A 16,766-nucleotide genomic window follows, 5' to 3' on the forward strand; every position below is an offset into this window, starting at 1 on the left:
GTGGTCAAGAATGATGTGCTGATGGGCTGCTTCAATCCAGGTTGTCATTACAACCAAGGTATGCAGAAGAGCACCTTTGAACACAGTGGCAGAAGACCACACTGAGTTCCGCACTTGTCAGCTATGAAGAAGAAAAATGTTGCCTGGTCAGAGGAATCTTAATTTCTGCTGCAACATTCGGGTGACATGGTCATGTTGGTGTGAACAACATGAAAGCATGGATCCATCCAGCCTAGTAAAAGTAGTTCAGGTTTCTGCTGGTAGTGTGTAATGGTGTGGGCCATATTTTCTTGGCACACTTTCATGCTCTTAGTACCAACTGAGCATCTTTAAAACGCCACAGCGAACCTGAGTATTGTTGCTGACCATGTCCATTCCTTTATGACCACAGTGTACCCATAATCTGATGGCAGCTTCCAGCAGGTTAATGGACCATGTCCCAGAGCTCACATCACCTCAAACTGGTTTCTTGAACATTACAATGAGTTCACTGTACTCAATCTGAAGACAAAAGAAGTCCAACCCCGTACTAGCAGGGTGTGCTTAATAAAGACAGCAACTGTAAATCGTATCTGCTGAGAACTCTATCTCTTTCTACACTTTTTGTGTTACAGTATCACGGTGTTTGCTGGAAGATGAGCTATGCTGACTTTTTGCAGATTAGGTGGATATCACACTGTGAATATTTGTGCTCTTGTAATTATGAGTGATGCATGAGCAGTTGAAACTTGAACAGTGTGCAGCTTGTGTAAACCAGAATCAATTAAGGTAAGTGGTTTCCTTAGTTTAGGATAATAGCTTAATTCAACTGAAAACACAATGCATCTAAGGTCATCCAAATGAATATCAGCAGTGGCATCCAATATCTACTTTTCTGCATATTTTGCTCTTGACAGTAGTAGAATATCACACATCGAGCGGGATCACCTTTCCTCCTGTGCCGGTGTGCTTTCAGGTCGCTGTGATCGCATAATACACCTGTACTTCAAAAACGGAGTAAAAAAACAATTACAACAGCTACATGTCTGTTCCCAGAAACGCATTAGGGAAACAGCATGGGCTTTCCCAAATGGAGTGCATGGGCTGAGTCACTGACACGTAACACCAGAAAAATGCTATGAAGGCGCATGTGACCTATACAGCTTCAGAAGTGAAGAAGAAGAAAGTGAAAAGTAACTGCTAAGCTTTATTTCCGCTCCTGACAGAATTGAGAGTAAACGAGAGAAAACGGGGGAATGAACCACTCAGAACTGAAGGCACTGAAAACAATGGCGATGATTTCAGCTTGATTAGGGAAACAACAGCATTTTTATTTTTGACAAATTGCCCATTTCAGCCAATTCGATTTTTATAATAAATGCCAGTAAACTTAAAAGTGATTGTTTCCACTTTGTTCAAGGTCATCTTTCAAGTATGTTTTAGACAATTTACAATAGAGAGCCTGCTCGTAACACTTGAAAATCATATATGTTGAGGGTCTCTGAGCTGAACACATGGCATCTTCGAATGCCATCTATACACTCTTGATCCATCAAAGCAAATTGGCCATTGTGTATTCGTGGAAGGCTTTGTGCTCATTGCCACAAAGGCTGAAGAGATCCCTGATGATGGAGTTAATTCCCTCTTCTTCACTCCTTTGCTGAGACATCAGCTATTACAAATCACCCTGAATGGAACACATACTGTATCTGCAGGCAAACAAGCTGGAATAATAAGGTGCTGATAATACCTGAAGCATAATAATGACCACAGACTTCTCTGCAGCACCATTCAATAAAGTTATGTAATAGACTTTTTTTTCTTCTCAGTATTACATAATTAATAAGAGATGATGACGTCCCCATAGTCATTACTTTACTACTAATGCTTCCTAAACTGTGATCTACAATCATTAAGTGAAAGCTAAATTATAGGTGTTGCACTTATAAGAAAAAAAAAAAAGCCTATCGGTGCAATGGTGACAAGTGTAAAGCCAGAGGTATGCTTACACTGTAGCGAAGGAAAAGCAACTTATCGATGGCTGCTTTGCAGAAGATTCGAATAAATGCCTGTGACTACAAATGTGCTTGAAATCTGCCTTCAGTATTCGATGGGCAGATCTTTTCTGACTAGATGGGGACCTGGTCTCATTCTGAGGGAATCAGAAACTGCAATTCTGATAAAGTGGTAGGTCTGAACAGATGTTGTAATGCTCAGAGCTTAGTCAGTAATAATATGCATCTAAACCTAGCTCACATCCATCTCATTGCATATGGATGCTTCTGAAGGATGTCTTGGCATCATTTTTAAATGCACTATTGTTTTTGAATGTGCGGAATTAATATTAGTGATGAAATATTCCCAGACACAACCTTTTCTAGATATTCAAAGTGGCTAAACAAAAAGCTAGTCACACAAATCTGTGAGTGACTACCAAGTGAGATAAAGTGCAAAAAACTCAAGCAGGACACAAACCGCAGTCTCCCGAACCAGACTATCACTCCTCCAGCCTTTTATTCCAGACTTTGTAGCTTGTTAAGATTTGTCAGCCTGACCGCCACGCTGCCATATGGAGGTCCCCGTTCCCCTCCTGAAGCAAATCATTCTGTTCCTGATACAATGTATCACTACACTGTACAATCATGCCAACATGTTTACATAGTAAAAAAAACTGTGAATATCAACTGCTTAATATTCCAGCCCAAATTTTGTGCAGATATTAGTGACCCACACAGGACAAAACCCACTGACTTTGCTGATCAAAATATACAGCACACCTACAGGAGCTCCCTGACTGTGGAAAGTCCTGCCATGAAGCTCCTGGTACACAATTTTCATGTTAATGACAGAGGAGCTTTGTAGTTACTGAGTCAGCAGGATGTTGGCAATTTCTGTCCACTGTGCACATCAGCACTTGGAGACGCCGCTCTGTAAATTCACATGGTCTGTTACTTAGTGTCTGAGATGCTATAGTTTCTAGGTGCTTCCACTTTACATTAAAAATGAAATATCTACAAGGGAAGGGAAGAATTTTTCCAAACTAACTTGCTGAAACAGTGACATCCAAACCATTCTTTCACAAATGTTTTTAAAGGCAGGTATGGCTAGGTGCTGTGGCAGTGGGAGTGAAAACATCTGAATTCAAATACTTTTCAGGTCTACATTTTAAGTAATCCATTAAAAAAAACAGTTTGTGACAAAACATCCGCGAAATGAACTGTTTGCATCAGCCTCAGCTGTACTGAGTGGGAGTAAGAAGATTAACAGCCTTTTAAATATCAGCATGTTAGCACTGCACTTGTGAGCACGCTGTGCCCAAGAGTCTACCAGTTGCTAAATACTAAAGAGTCCACTTAATTTTTTTTCAGCTTGCACTGAGTGATGACTTAGTGTGCTCAATGAAGACAGGAAAAATAAAATTGTTTTTTGCGATTTGTAATTAATGCAAAATCACAAACTTTTTATCCATTTTGGCCTTTTATTTGTTTGTAGGAATCTGACACAACTTGGCTTTATGTTTGCTGTCGCCCCCCAAAACATAAACTTGATGGCTTCATTATTGTGAATGATGAAGCCATGAAGTTTATGTCATATTCATATTGTGAATGATGAAGCCATGAAGTTTATGTCATTACCGATGATGAGATGAGTTAAGTTGGCGACCGAGGTAAAAGTGTTCTTTCACCTTGAGTACAGGGCAAAGCCTTTGCAGTCTGGGATTATTTGCTTGTGAGATCAGGCAGATGTCAACTTCTGAGAACTCTTATGCTGTCACGACTATCAGTCCCTGCTTAACATCTCACTGCTATCCAAGCACTCTGTAGTTTCATATAATCTCTATTATTATCACTATCAGCTAAGAGCTTTTCGTATGCATGTACAGCAAGGTAAAAGATGACGGAGAAGCGTCAACAACTGAAGGTCAAGCAGACCGCATCGCACTCCTTATTCTTTCGCTGTTTCTTTATGCACATGTCAGATAAATCTTCACAAGAATTCCAATAGCCTGGCACACCTGTATCTAAGCAAACAGAGAACTCAGTACTCTTTCACTATTTAAATATGAAGATCTATCTTAAGAATGCTATGAATGGGGACGTAATGGTACGAATAAAAACATTCCCAAATGTTGAATTATAACGAAAGATTTTGCTCTACATTTGCTAATTATGCTCTTGCACTTTCTCTCTTTTTTGGCAGGTGGTGTTCTTCAAGTATGCACTTTTTAGTTCTGATGCAAACCTGCGGCTTAGTTATAGTGATATTTATGTCCCTGTGCAAAACAAGCAGTCCTTAGGAATAGGTTTTCAGGCTTCTTGAAGGACATTTACCTTTCTTTGGATGTTGGCTGCTTTTTATTCATTTACAAAGCCTCCACTGTGTTTTACAGATGGCTGTAGAAAATCGCTGTAGTAGACTTGTCACAACTGATTTTCAGTCCAGTTCTTGTGTAATTTGGCATACCTCAGCCTTTTCTGTTTCCCCTCCTGAAGAATGGCTTCTGGACAGCCACCCTTCCACTGAGACAATTTTGCATGAGGCTTCAATGAACAGATCATCTGAACATTCAGCCACTAAACATATTTTTTCTGTTCACGAATGCAATAACTGTGATTATGAAATCCTGATCAAAAATAATGTGCTTTTTAATATTCTCAAGTTTTTTTGTAAAACAAGAATTATATTTTAGCATTAAAAATACAAAACAGGATTTTGGTAATTACCAGTGCTGTTAATGCTTAGTATATCTATATAGAGATATATAAATATATATGCTGTAGAAACAAACTCATAAAAAGCCGAAATACTCAACAGAAAAACAGCAATAAAAGAAACAGTTATGTATGCCAATTTTTTTTTTAATACAAAATTCATCATAAACATTAATTTAATTCCAGAACAGAGCAGCAATTCGAGAGTAACAGTTATTCCAGCATTGGTTTAGGGATATTATAAAAACCCAGTCATTGACAGAATCACTATAAAAATAAAACACTTTTTAAGTCTAAGATTAAAAAACAAAAACAAACAAACAAACAAAAAAAACAAAACCACCTGACTGAATAGAAGACATACAAAACCCCCCACAAATAAGCATTTAAACGTGAAAGAACGGCATTTGAAGCACTCAAATATGTACCAATCAACAAAACAGTTCTTATATACAGAATAAAACCAACAAGCTAAGATATGAAATTAATTCTCTACAATGCAGTGTTGGACTCCAGTACAGAGGGTTTACAGAGAAAGGGACGCATCAATTAAATACATACACTACTACAAGTGTATATACTGTAAGTCTATGATTTTCATCTGGACTGTGTAGTTTTCCCCAAATGTGTCAACATTTATGTTGTTACAAATGAAATTTATAACCAGAGCATCACATTTCTGTAAAAATGCCACATACACTAACTGACCACTTTATTAGGTACACCTTGTTAGTACCAGGTTTCCCTCCAGACCTGCCTTAATTTTTGGTGGCAGAGTGAACAAGACGTTTGAAACATTCCTAAACGATTTTGGTTCATATTGACATAATAGCATCACACAGGTGCTGCAGGTTTGTTGGCTGTATATCTATGATGCGAATCGCCCTTTCCACCAGTACAGTGAACTCACTATCATGTTTAACAAACGAGTTTGAGACTTGTGCCATGTTGCATTATAGTCCTAGCAGCAGCCATTAGAAGATGGATACACTGGGGTCATAAAGGGTTTGACATGGTCAGCAACAATACTCAATACAGCAACAAGAGGCTCAAAGTGTACCAAGAAAATATGCCCCACATCAATAAACCAGCTAGGGAGGATGACTCAGCTCTTTCATGACATTCATGTCAAAATGCACAGCAGAATTCAAGACTCAACAGACCAGATGGAGGGTTTCCAGTCTTCAATTGTTCAAGTTGGTTAGGCCATGTGAATTGTATTTTTTGGTTTCCTGTTCTTAGTTCACATGAGTGACTAGAGATGTTCTCCTTTTTGAACCACTCTAGTGTAACTCACAAGATGGCTGTGTGGGAAAATCCCAGTAGATCAGTTTCTGAATACTAAGACTAGCCCGTCTGGTGATGATAAGCATGGCACATTCAAAGATGCCTAAATGCACTCAGCTGGCCGTGAGAATGCTATCTCAATCATACCCGCACTAACAAGCAGCTGAACAAGTGTACCTAATAAAGTGACCAGTGAGGGTATATTCCCTTTCTAGGCAAACTCTTGATATGTTCATCATTAAGTAAAGGTCTACCTGAACAAAGTAAAAAAGATTAAGCTGCCTAAATTCAAATTTATGATGATTATTCTGCGAAATTATTATTAAAAAACAAAACGCAGCAGTGCATTGTTGAGTGAGCATCATTAATTACATCTGATTATTCGGAGCACCAAGAATATTTTGATACAATATAATTGTCTACCAATCTTTCAAGACCACTTGAATTTCATCTATAAGATTTACCAAATGTTAACATCTGATAACCTGTTAATACTTTTGTAATGCATTTTACTACTGTTGCTACTTGCATTTTCTGCTGTTTTAGATCTTTGTAACCATACAAAGTACCAGTACCAGTTAATGAAATCTAATAAAAAAACAAATCACGATTAATAACTCTTTAGGTGTAAGTGGATCATAGTTTAGTTCAAGTTTCTTATTAAAACAGAAAAGTGGTAAGTTCACCCCCTGCATTTGCTGCATGAAGTATTTGCTTCCGTTTAGAAAATGACCTATTAAGAGGAAAATCTCTTATAATCCTTCTATAACTTGAGTGAACGGGCTCTTTAATTCATCATCCTTGTTTACCATCGGCTGCAAGGACTAATTTTTTTTTCTTTTTAGTAAAAATTGTAGTGGTTAATGAAGAGCGCTGTAATTGTGGTGAGAACACCATTATAGCCTCACTCCTCATTTTGCAACTCTGAGGTTAAGATGTGTAAATGTTTTAGTGGTAGCAGATCATGCCCTGAAACTCCAGCTTCTTTGAAAAGGCTGGAAGGGTTTCTTGATGCTGAAGAACATAAGATTAGGTTTGAGTCGTGGGGTTTTCTCGGGTATGACAGCAGCTTTGCTTTCTTCAGTGGGAAATCGACTATGGTAGACTTCAGGGTAGGACTTCTGAAACTGCAATGATGGGAAATGCATCGTTATTTTACAATATACACACCCTATAAGAAAACCGACATTGTTTTGGATTTTACATTCACATTCCTTCTAGACCTCAATTTGATTAAAATTCAAGAGAAATGTCATGATACTAGCATTCAGTACCAATGAATTAAACTACAGCCATACCACTCAAATATATTCTGACTTAGATCTGCAAACAAAGGCACACATTATTTATTTTTTGATAGACTAAAGGTAATGTTTGACTCGATGAGCGGCACAAAGCCTTTATTTATTTACTTTATTAGTGTACGGTTAGCCTCAGTAAAGGTTATATATGGGGCATTGCCGTCTATACAAATATACAAAAAGCTATAGAATCATTTCATTTAAAAATTGTGTCAAAATCAAAAGATTAAACTTACGAGTTCTGAATACATATCCTATGTTTATGAACTTAAGTTAAAGTTGAGGTGTTACCTTCTTTTTTGCTAACAGCTCTGTGACATCAGCTGCTTTTAGTTGTATATAACTTGTCCCTGATCATCTGACCAGGATGCAAAATATGATCAGACACAGAAAAGTACCAACAGACCTGTTCCTGCACCTGACAGTGCCATGTTGTTTCACATTAGCATCCTCTCCAGTACTTACCGCATCTATGGCAACAGGAGTACTACAGGAAAACGAATAGAGTGCAATCACGTCTTTCGCGGTCTCTGGAGCGAATTGATTCTGACGCATTCGTAAAATTCAAATGGCTTTTACATAAATGCTTGTAATTTGTTGTTTGAGAACAGCTTGGCTTTCCCCTCAAAATCTAATGAGACAGATCCCGTTGAATCTAGCTCTAATGACAGCCTTGGTGTATAGGCATACCTGTTTTAGTCTTTTCCTCTTGTCTTTAGCGGGGAGTTCTTTGTCTGCAATCAGGCCTTCTAGCAACTGCTGCAGCGGGGTCTGAGTGCCTATCACCCTCTGCTCCTCGCACTCCACCCTGCTGATCTGCTTGTAGAAAGCTGGAGATGCACTGAAATCTGTATCAGCCCCTGCATATTTGATCTGATGGAAGACACAAAGACACAGCAATACATTAAAAAATGTTTATAGTTATAACAGTGTGGGACAGAGGCCCACTGATGGAGTAAAAGATAATAATCAATTTGGGCCTTCATCTGATGTTGAACACGTACCATCAACATCGTCTTCATTTACTAAAGTATGAGCCAAAATTAATCATATACACACCTAATATGAATCAACTGTGTGCACACACTTATAAGTGAAGCCCCTGTAAACCCAGGGATCTGTAACTCTAAGCACGCGTGCCATAGTTGGCACGCGAAGGGTTAACTGATGGCACGACCATAGCTGGACTGGCCATCCGGCATACTGGGCATTTGACTTTTTTTTCTTTTCTTTGTAACGGTATAAACAATGAAAGGTGGTGGACTGGCCAGATGCTGGTCGGTGTGTAAAAATAACTCAGTTGTTTGGTGGTGGCTATGGCGGAGCTTCCTCAGATTCAGTAAAATTAGCAAGTGGTGGAGGCCAACAGGTGGATGACAGTAAGGAGAGGCAGGAGGAGAGACTCGAGGCGGCCGCCGGTCCGGGTGTCAGGTGAACTGAACTTCAGGTAAGAAGTAATGACCTGCAGTCTATCTGGGACAGATATAAACCAAGTTTAGGTGGAGTTTATTTTCGTTGTGCTGACTTTAATCAGTTACAATAACTCGTACTGCGTGCTAGCTAGCATGACGGAGTTTCTATACAGCTGGGTGGGTGCTTTGATGTTACTGATGTTGAACTTTATTTAATTCATAAGGTTAGTTAGTAGTTTCCAACCGTCCCGTAAAAAGACGGAATCGTCCCGTATTGAGAGAAAATATTACGCATTTCGTGTTGAGGTAAAAAGGGACAGTTTGTCCCGGACTTCAGCTAGAATGGAAAAAGACACAAAGCTGGATTTATTCTGTGTCTTTGCTGCACAGCTGCCTCTTCTTCTCTCATTCTCCCCCTCCCTTTCCTGTTTCTTCTCCAATCATGAAACTGATCAATGATCAGCTGATCGGCTTTTCTCTCTTGTTTGTTTATCGCCCACTTTGCGCCAAAAAGAGGAAACCGGCGGATGACGCTAAACAACAGCAGCACGTTTAAGCTTGATCAGCTGTTGTTAGAATTTAATATTACTTTCTAATATCAGCTGATGTTTGCTGGAATGTTAGCTTTTATTAAATAATTATCTGAAGCTTACAACCAAAGTTTTTATCTGACGTAAAATGTATAGAAATCATACATATAACATCGAAGCAGCTGGAATCCACAGCTGTGTGTGTTCATGGAGCTTGCATTTTCACCTGCTGGACATCACTACCTGACAAGTTTAACTGTCTTCAGAACATTGCAGAGGCCTTATTGACAGTATTTGGCTCTACATATCTGTGTGAGCAGATTTTCTCTCACATGAGTGTCCTCAGGTAGCAGTCTGAATGCTGGACACTTGGAGACCTGTGTCTCTGAGTGGGAGACCAGAGATCACATTGACATGTGTATCTCTGTATTAACAAACATGCCATATTGGCCCAGTTTATTTTTCTTATCATTGTTGTGAGGAGACCATAAATAGCATTTGCATTTTCTGTTGTACAGTTCATTTGCTGTCATGAAGTTCTTGTTATGGATAAAAAGTGTCTTTTGTTTTGTTTCAAAATAGCTGATAACTATTTGCTGATAGCTGCCAACATCTGTGAACAAATATAATTCTATAAAGTGGTTCTATGTAGTGTGTAACCGTTAATATAGAGTGTAATTAAATGTATTGCTAATGCAATCATATGGCACACTGACTTCTGAGGAAATTTTAAATTGCACTCCTCATCAGAAAGGTTGTCTACCCCTGTGTAAACCCCATCAAGATGGAAAATAAATCACTCATTTCTTGTGTTGCCTTTGTTCCCTTTGTTTAAATCTTCAAATTAAATCAGTTGGACTCTGGTTAATATAACACTAAACTTAATTTCAATTTCATTGTGACTGAATGTGTACCAACCTGTGCTCTTTTGAGGTGGGACAGATGCTCTTCAACTTGGCAACGCAGCTTGGCAGGCACATGGAAGATGGTGTTGTGATGCTCCATCATGAAGGTCACCAATTTGGTGGCAAGTAACTCATCCAAGTCCATGTCGTCTGCTGAGCCAAGAACGCACTGAGAGAACATCTGCACCATCTAGACAGACACCACAGTGAGAGTTGGATAAGGGGGTCACTGCCAGTGAAAGTATGCTGCTTACGCTACAGCAATATTGAAGATTTATAAAATATGTTAAGCACCCATCATAAATCCAAAGTAATAAACATCTTTGTGAAAGTTATATTGTGTGAATTTTGCATGCAGGCAGATTTTTTGGGTTCATTATCTTGCTAAGATGAAGACTTAATAAAGTGATACACTGCTATACGGAGTTATAAAATAAAAACTATATAATACCCTTTTTCATTAGGTTTTTAACTGGCTTCACTTGCAGCATGTTGCTATGAAGAGTGTTTTATAAAATCTTAAATCTATAAAATCTTTATATGTGAGAGGTCTAATGTGCCTGGGGTTGTGAAAAACACTGAAAAACACTGAACTTGTGGAAATAAAACACCCACATCAACCTCCCTGAAATCCCCCAGAACTCCCCCACTCTCACTGAAAAGCAGCTATTAAGCAGCCAGACTTTCTACAGTCCATTTCCATGTTTATAGGCCCATCACAAAAAAATGTTGTATATCTACCACATATGCAATTTTGAGTCTTTTTAACTTCTTTTATACCCTTTCGTTATTAAGAATAAAGGACTGTCCAAATCCCTGACAATATTGCACTACAGTCCATTTACTCTTTACAGGTAACAATGATTCTGCACAAACTGTGTTTCAGAAGAGCTTCACTCTCTTCATCCCTGGTACCACACAGGAAGCTATGGGAGAATGTATTCTCCTTACCATAATTCATCACAGCCTGACAAAAAAAAATATGTTTCTTTCTTCTTTTACACATTTCAAGATCAAAGCTGTCAAATAGTCAATTCCAGAATTCCAACCAAACATGTTTTAATCATTTCAAAATTCTGAAAGCATGATTTTTTTCTTCAACTATACTAGACAATATACCAAATGTACCAGAGGCATTTGACAAGAAGGAATGGTACAGGCAACTGCAGGTGATGGACAAAAGCCAGTAAGCAAATTGTAACAAAGTGCATTCTGAAAAGAAAGTGTGCAGCGTAAAAATGAATACCTCAGACTTACCCAAGTAACTCAAAAATATGCATCAGTGTGAGTTATTAAAATGTTGTTACAATGTTCACGCTCATATAACAGTTTTACAGTTATATGAATTATCACAGTTGTATCTGTTTTATCACAACATGAGCTGGCACTCTGTGCAATATTATATAGAAATATCTATAAAAGAGTGTGTTGAAATAAAGTGTTTTTACACATGAACTAGCAAAATCAGTTACATAGACTTTATAGCAGGGAGCTAGCACATTAAGGAACATTTAATGTCCTGATCTGATGGAGTCAGCTATTTTCATTCTTTCATGTACCTCTGTCAGTGATATACTAGTACAGTTAGGGACTCAGTGCGTGCATGAAAAAGAGTATACCTCCATTTGCTTGATTTATATTAGCAGTTGGAAGTTGTGGTACATGTATCAACGAATCTATGGTTGACATATATGGTTATAACCTTTATGAAAATAGAATTGTCTGCTGGACTATTAAATTTCCATTATGTAACAGGCTCATTTGTCCTCCTATAATATATGAATACTGATTTATGAGCTTTTACTAAAACAATGGACTTAGTTAACCTGCCGAAATGGTACAAAGTGAAATAAATAAATTGTAGGATTATGTACCAGTGTGCGGGTAGCAATCATGTCATTAAGTGGAGGAAGCTGGGGATTCTGACAGACTCGGGCCATGAGACGCAATAAAAGCTGGAGGCGTCTTCGGTTGGGTGGCGGCAGAAGGAGGCAGCTTACTTGAAGAGCCTCACTGGCTGCCTCCTGCACTGGCAGCAAACCTGCAGTGATATAATAAAAGATAAGTCCAGCACTGGAAGGGTAAACTTAGAGGTTAGCAAAACAAACACCAGAAAACAGCAGTGCAAAAACACTGTAGTGAATCCACGTTGTGAGGCACTCACTGAGAATGTTGACAAATACTTCATACAGATGAAAAGTCAGCAGGGGTTCTTTAAGTCTCTGGTAGTAGTCTGCTACTGTTCTTAGAACATCCCTCTCAAAACCTGGGTACACTGGCTGTTTGCTTTCATTGCCATTAGGCCCTGAGAAAGAAAACAAAGACAGATGTATGGCTTTTCACAAGGAATAGTGGAGGAAAGTTAAATACACACACAGGCTTTGTAGAAAGACCTCTAAAAATTACAAGTGCTTATGGCACTAAAAGCCCAGAGAGAAATATCACCTGTCAGAAACTCATTAACAATATAAAATAAAATGAAAGTGAAATCAATTGTACAGAATGATTTTTCTTCAATCTTACTTATGGCAGTATTTTTTTTTTTAAACAAGAATTATTTAAGGTCAACAGAAAATGTATACTTACAGTTAGCAAGGCATTTCATTGCAGTTACCACCCAATAGGGCATGTCCTCTAGAAATGAAAACAGAATGGGTGAATTGTAATCATACAGCAAGTTTCAACAACAAAAAAAGCAATAGTTCTGGGAACCAATGCAGCATACCAGCTTTGTTCTCCAATACAACTATGCCTGCTTTATTGACACTGAACACATTGTGAACAATGTGCTTGCCATTGACATGCGCTGGGTTCAAAACGCCATCCAGTGTCTTCAGACCCAGCACTCTCTGCAAACTAAAACAGGATTAGAATTAAATCTCCATACAGCACAAACAATGGAAGTGATGAACAGGTAATGTACAATAGTAACATACTGTGCCACTGTCATTGATTTCCAGATGTGATCCACTTGTTTTGATGTTATCTCCTTCCTGCGTATAAGTTTGCATTCATGCACATCTCCAATAGCAACGCTGTGCCTTTTATTCCACAAATCTGAAGTCTGATTAAAAAGGAAAATGAAAAAATTACTTTGAAAGTTAAATTGAGTAAGCACTGTGAAAGGAACCCATGAAACTGTGCTACAATCAAACAAAAGCTATACTTACTAACTTAAGTTTAACTTCATGTCAGAGGTCTGTTAATGAAAACTGAATCCAACCATAGAGGTCCATAAAGTAAGTTACGTGCAATAATTAGAAATGACACAGGGAATAAGTATTGTACCTGTTTAATGATATTTAACATTTTTGTTTGTTGGTGATGGCAGCTTCAAGACACCTTCTGCATGTTACACCAGTGCTGCATATATAAATATCTATAGCACTGATGTAACATACAGGAGGTGTCTTGAAGCTGAAGAGAAACAGGATGTATGAAAGGAGCTAATGAAAGCACAGTTGGGGCTAGAACATTTCTTTCTCACCAGGACAGCAGACTTCACGGGTGCAAAGTTCGCCTGCTGAGGCAGCTCCTCATAGTCATCCCAGCGGATGAGTCTGGGCAAGTCACTGCAGTCTTTTATTACAGGCCTTGCTGGAAAAGACTTGAGTGGAGACAGTGTTGGGAACCTGGAGAGACAGTCAATAGTACTGGGCTCAGTTAAAGAGGTAAAGAGATGCACTTGCTAAACAGAGATGAACTGTATTGTGGAAATGCATCAGTGATGTCTTCTAATATAAAATAAAGAAACAAACCAAAAACAAAGGAGCTATGCAGTATGACAGAGGTGCACCTGTACAAATGGCCATTGTCCTCAAAGTCCTCTGTCCCATGGCGGCCTTTGCTATCTTCAATCACGTGGGCCTTGAGGAACTTTCTAAGCAGCTGCAGGGTCTGGTAGCGGGTTATCTCAGGACCAAAGTTGTGATTGTCCCTCAGCAGATTATGCAGATAATCCACAGCCTCGGTTCCCGTGAAGCTGCAGTCATAGCAGCGAAAGTGTGCCCAATGCCTTCTAAGTGGCATGCCACCGCGAAAAAGTCTGATGGTTTCATTCCACTGCATAACAGCAAAACACAGAATGTGGTGAGAAACGCTGCAGAGTGATGTGCTTCAATACTGTTTTTAGCTATGCTTTTATACGATGTTGCCACAGCAGAAAATCTGCATGCATGATGCCCATTAGTTACTTTAAGATGGCAGTATCAGCCATACACAGGCATGTATTTAAATAGCAAATGAAGAACAGACATTTCCATGTTTATAGGCCCTGCTCTGAAACTACTCTAACAACTCCATTATCCTCCTGTTAAGGGAAAAAAAAAGATTTACTTATCAATAATAAATAAAACACTATCTCATCATCGTGTTTTGGGATGCATTACCATCATTGTGTTACACTGTGTAGATGTGTGGGAGAAAAATAAAAGGCTTTGAGCTTAGATAAAAGCAGAGAGAGAACAAGAAAGAGGGAGGGAGAGAGAATTAGGCGACACAAGGTCTTTAATACCTGGAAGAATCCCTGCAAATAAAAACCTTTGCCCTGGCTGGTCTCAATCATGAAAAAGGTTTAAAGTAAAGGAAAAGATGGAAAATCTTAAAAAACGAAAGCCAATAAGCTCGTCTGCAGACTGTTTGAAAGAGAGACATCGAAAAAGAAACTGGTGAAGGAAGAATGCTGGGGTAGCAGGTGGAAAGCTAGCTGACAGTTTCTAGAAATTCTTTTTGCAGAAGAATTAAAACAAACAAACAAAAAACAAAAACTATGCGATTCCATTGTGTATTTGTGACCTTCGATAAATGAGAATGAATTTAAATTAAAAAAAAAATAAAAAAAAAATGATCCAAATACCCCATGGCAGAAATCTGATTTACAAAAGTTAAACCAAAGAGCCAGCAGTGGATGTTATTGAGTAAACAGGCCAAGGCTAGTAAAAGCCTTCCACTGTGTTCAAACTCAAAAAGGTTTTTCTCTGTAACCCTGGAAAACTTTGATTTTTATCGCACTTTAGGGGTCTTTTCTGACTCAGATATGTCAAAGAAAATAACAGATGTACATGAAATTAATGACAGCTCAACTTCATTTATCTGCTTCTGTTTCAGTGCCCTGCTTTTAATGGGGAGGCACACTGAGGTGGGCGTTTGAACAGAAGTAGGAACCGAGGGTTAAAACTGTGTGCTCCCAAACAGTGGATATTTTGAAATACTTGTTTTGGACTTTGGGCGTAAAAAGAGCTAACATTAACAGCAAACTGTGTTGTGTATCGAGCTCTTACACGAAATAAAGAGTGCCGACTGTGTTTGTGATAAGTAACTACATATAATATGCAAATTCACTATATCTATGTGTACTTAGTTTTAATGTAGCCTCACTCTAAACAGGCTTGTAAACGCTTACAAACCTAACTGATAACGCGAGAGCTGTTTATTAGTTCAACTTACGACTCGGTTACGTTTGTAAGAACGCAGTTCATTTAACACAAGTTTACTTTACGTTGACAAGTAAATAGTTAAGCCACACACGAAAAACTACCTAGTCTCTCCATTTACATTAAGTTAAAGCATTCCAACGTAACGTGCTTTAGTTCACAACACTCACCAGTTTCGTCGCCCTGTATGGACCCGGTCCAATAACTTGGTTTTCCATTGTAATAGTAAAAACCCCGCTTCACTTGGACACCGACATGGACACAGTTTTCTTTTTTTTCTTTTAAGCTTGTCATAAACTTAAGTAGAAGAAGAGTCTGAGCAGAAACGTTGCTGGCAACTTTGAATCTCGTGCGTCACATCAGTTCTACGACGTGATTAGCCAGCAGTATGATCACGTGACCAATTGTAGCAAAGCGTTTATAAATAAATGTGGCAGCGCAACATTTTGCCCTGCCCCCTAAAAAATTCCCGACACAGCCACTTAGGGTTGATAAGAGGAGAATAGGATTATTTTTAGAGTATTTATTTATCTTCTCTCTAAAAACGTTTAAATTTTAACTACATGATTTGCTTATAAAACGTTTGTGTCACCTCAAGACGACCACCTCGATTAATTACGAAACTAATACTACTATTGGTGAGTAACTGATTGTAACAGTTGCCATGCTACTTGCTTGCTACTTATCCCCCAAAATTGTATATTAAATGTACACGTACTCGGGAAAGACAGGCAATTTTAGACAATTATGAAACACGTACTGTTTAACTTCACACAATATTTTCTCCTGTATAGCATTGAAAAATAAGCTAGGAAAGAAAAACAACGACAATTTGTCTGTATATACTGCTACATTATTTATTTAAATTTATTTTATTCCTTGTCCACCTGTCCTACATCTTGAGACAATGTCCCATATTACTGGTACTGCAGAACATTAACTTTTCTAAAGTTTGGCTTTTTGGCACTTTTTTCTTATTTTTTATTTTAGTCAAATTAAGTTAAGCCGGTCTAATGCTGTTCCCAAAGAATGAACGTCACCAAAAAGTTAGAAGCTTTGCAGATTTTGATGAATATGACACAAAATAAAATGAAATAAAACAAATTGTATATATTGAGATATGTTTTGTTTTTGCTGGTGTCATTTTTCAATTTCGCACAGTAAAAAAATGTGGTGTGAAGTGAAATAGTATGTGTGTTTGTGTCATA

The 16,766-nt window shown here is 38.3% G+C and overlaps 1 protein-coding gene across 1 annotated transcript; it reads right to left on the reverse strand.

Annotated features, from left to right (window-relative positions):
* Positions 1-4,803: 4,803 nt before the first annotated feature.
* On the reverse strand, positions 4,804-15,930 carry LOC146507964 (DEP domain-containing protein 1B-like). The gene is made up of 11 exons (XM_085178480.1): positions 15,729-15,930; positions 13,923-14,188; positions 13,614-13,758; positions 13,063-13,190; positions 12,852-12,982; positions 12,713-12,760; positions 12,291-12,431; positions 12,001-12,167; positions 10,140-10,316; positions 7,970-8,152; positions 4,804-7,105 (listed from the first exon to the last, which is right to left on the reverse strand). Exons 1-11 carry the CDS (start codon positions 15,774-15,776, stop codon positions 6,941-6,943), a joined length of 1,599 nt encoding a protein of 532 aa, XP_085034606.1. The 5' UTR covers positions 15,777-15,930; the 3' UTR covers positions 4,804-6,940.
* Between the last annotated feature and the right edge of the window lie 836 nt (positions 15,931-16,766).

The sequence above is a fragment of the Neolamprologus multifasciatus genome, chromosome 11 (genome assembly GCF_963576455.1).
Source record: "Neolamprologus multifasciatus chromosome 11, fNeoMul1.2, whole genome shotgun sequence".
In the NCBI taxonomy this organism is placed as follows: Eukaryota; Metazoa; Chordata; class Actinopteri; order Cichliformes; family Cichlidae; genus Neolamprologus; species Neolamprologus multifasciatus.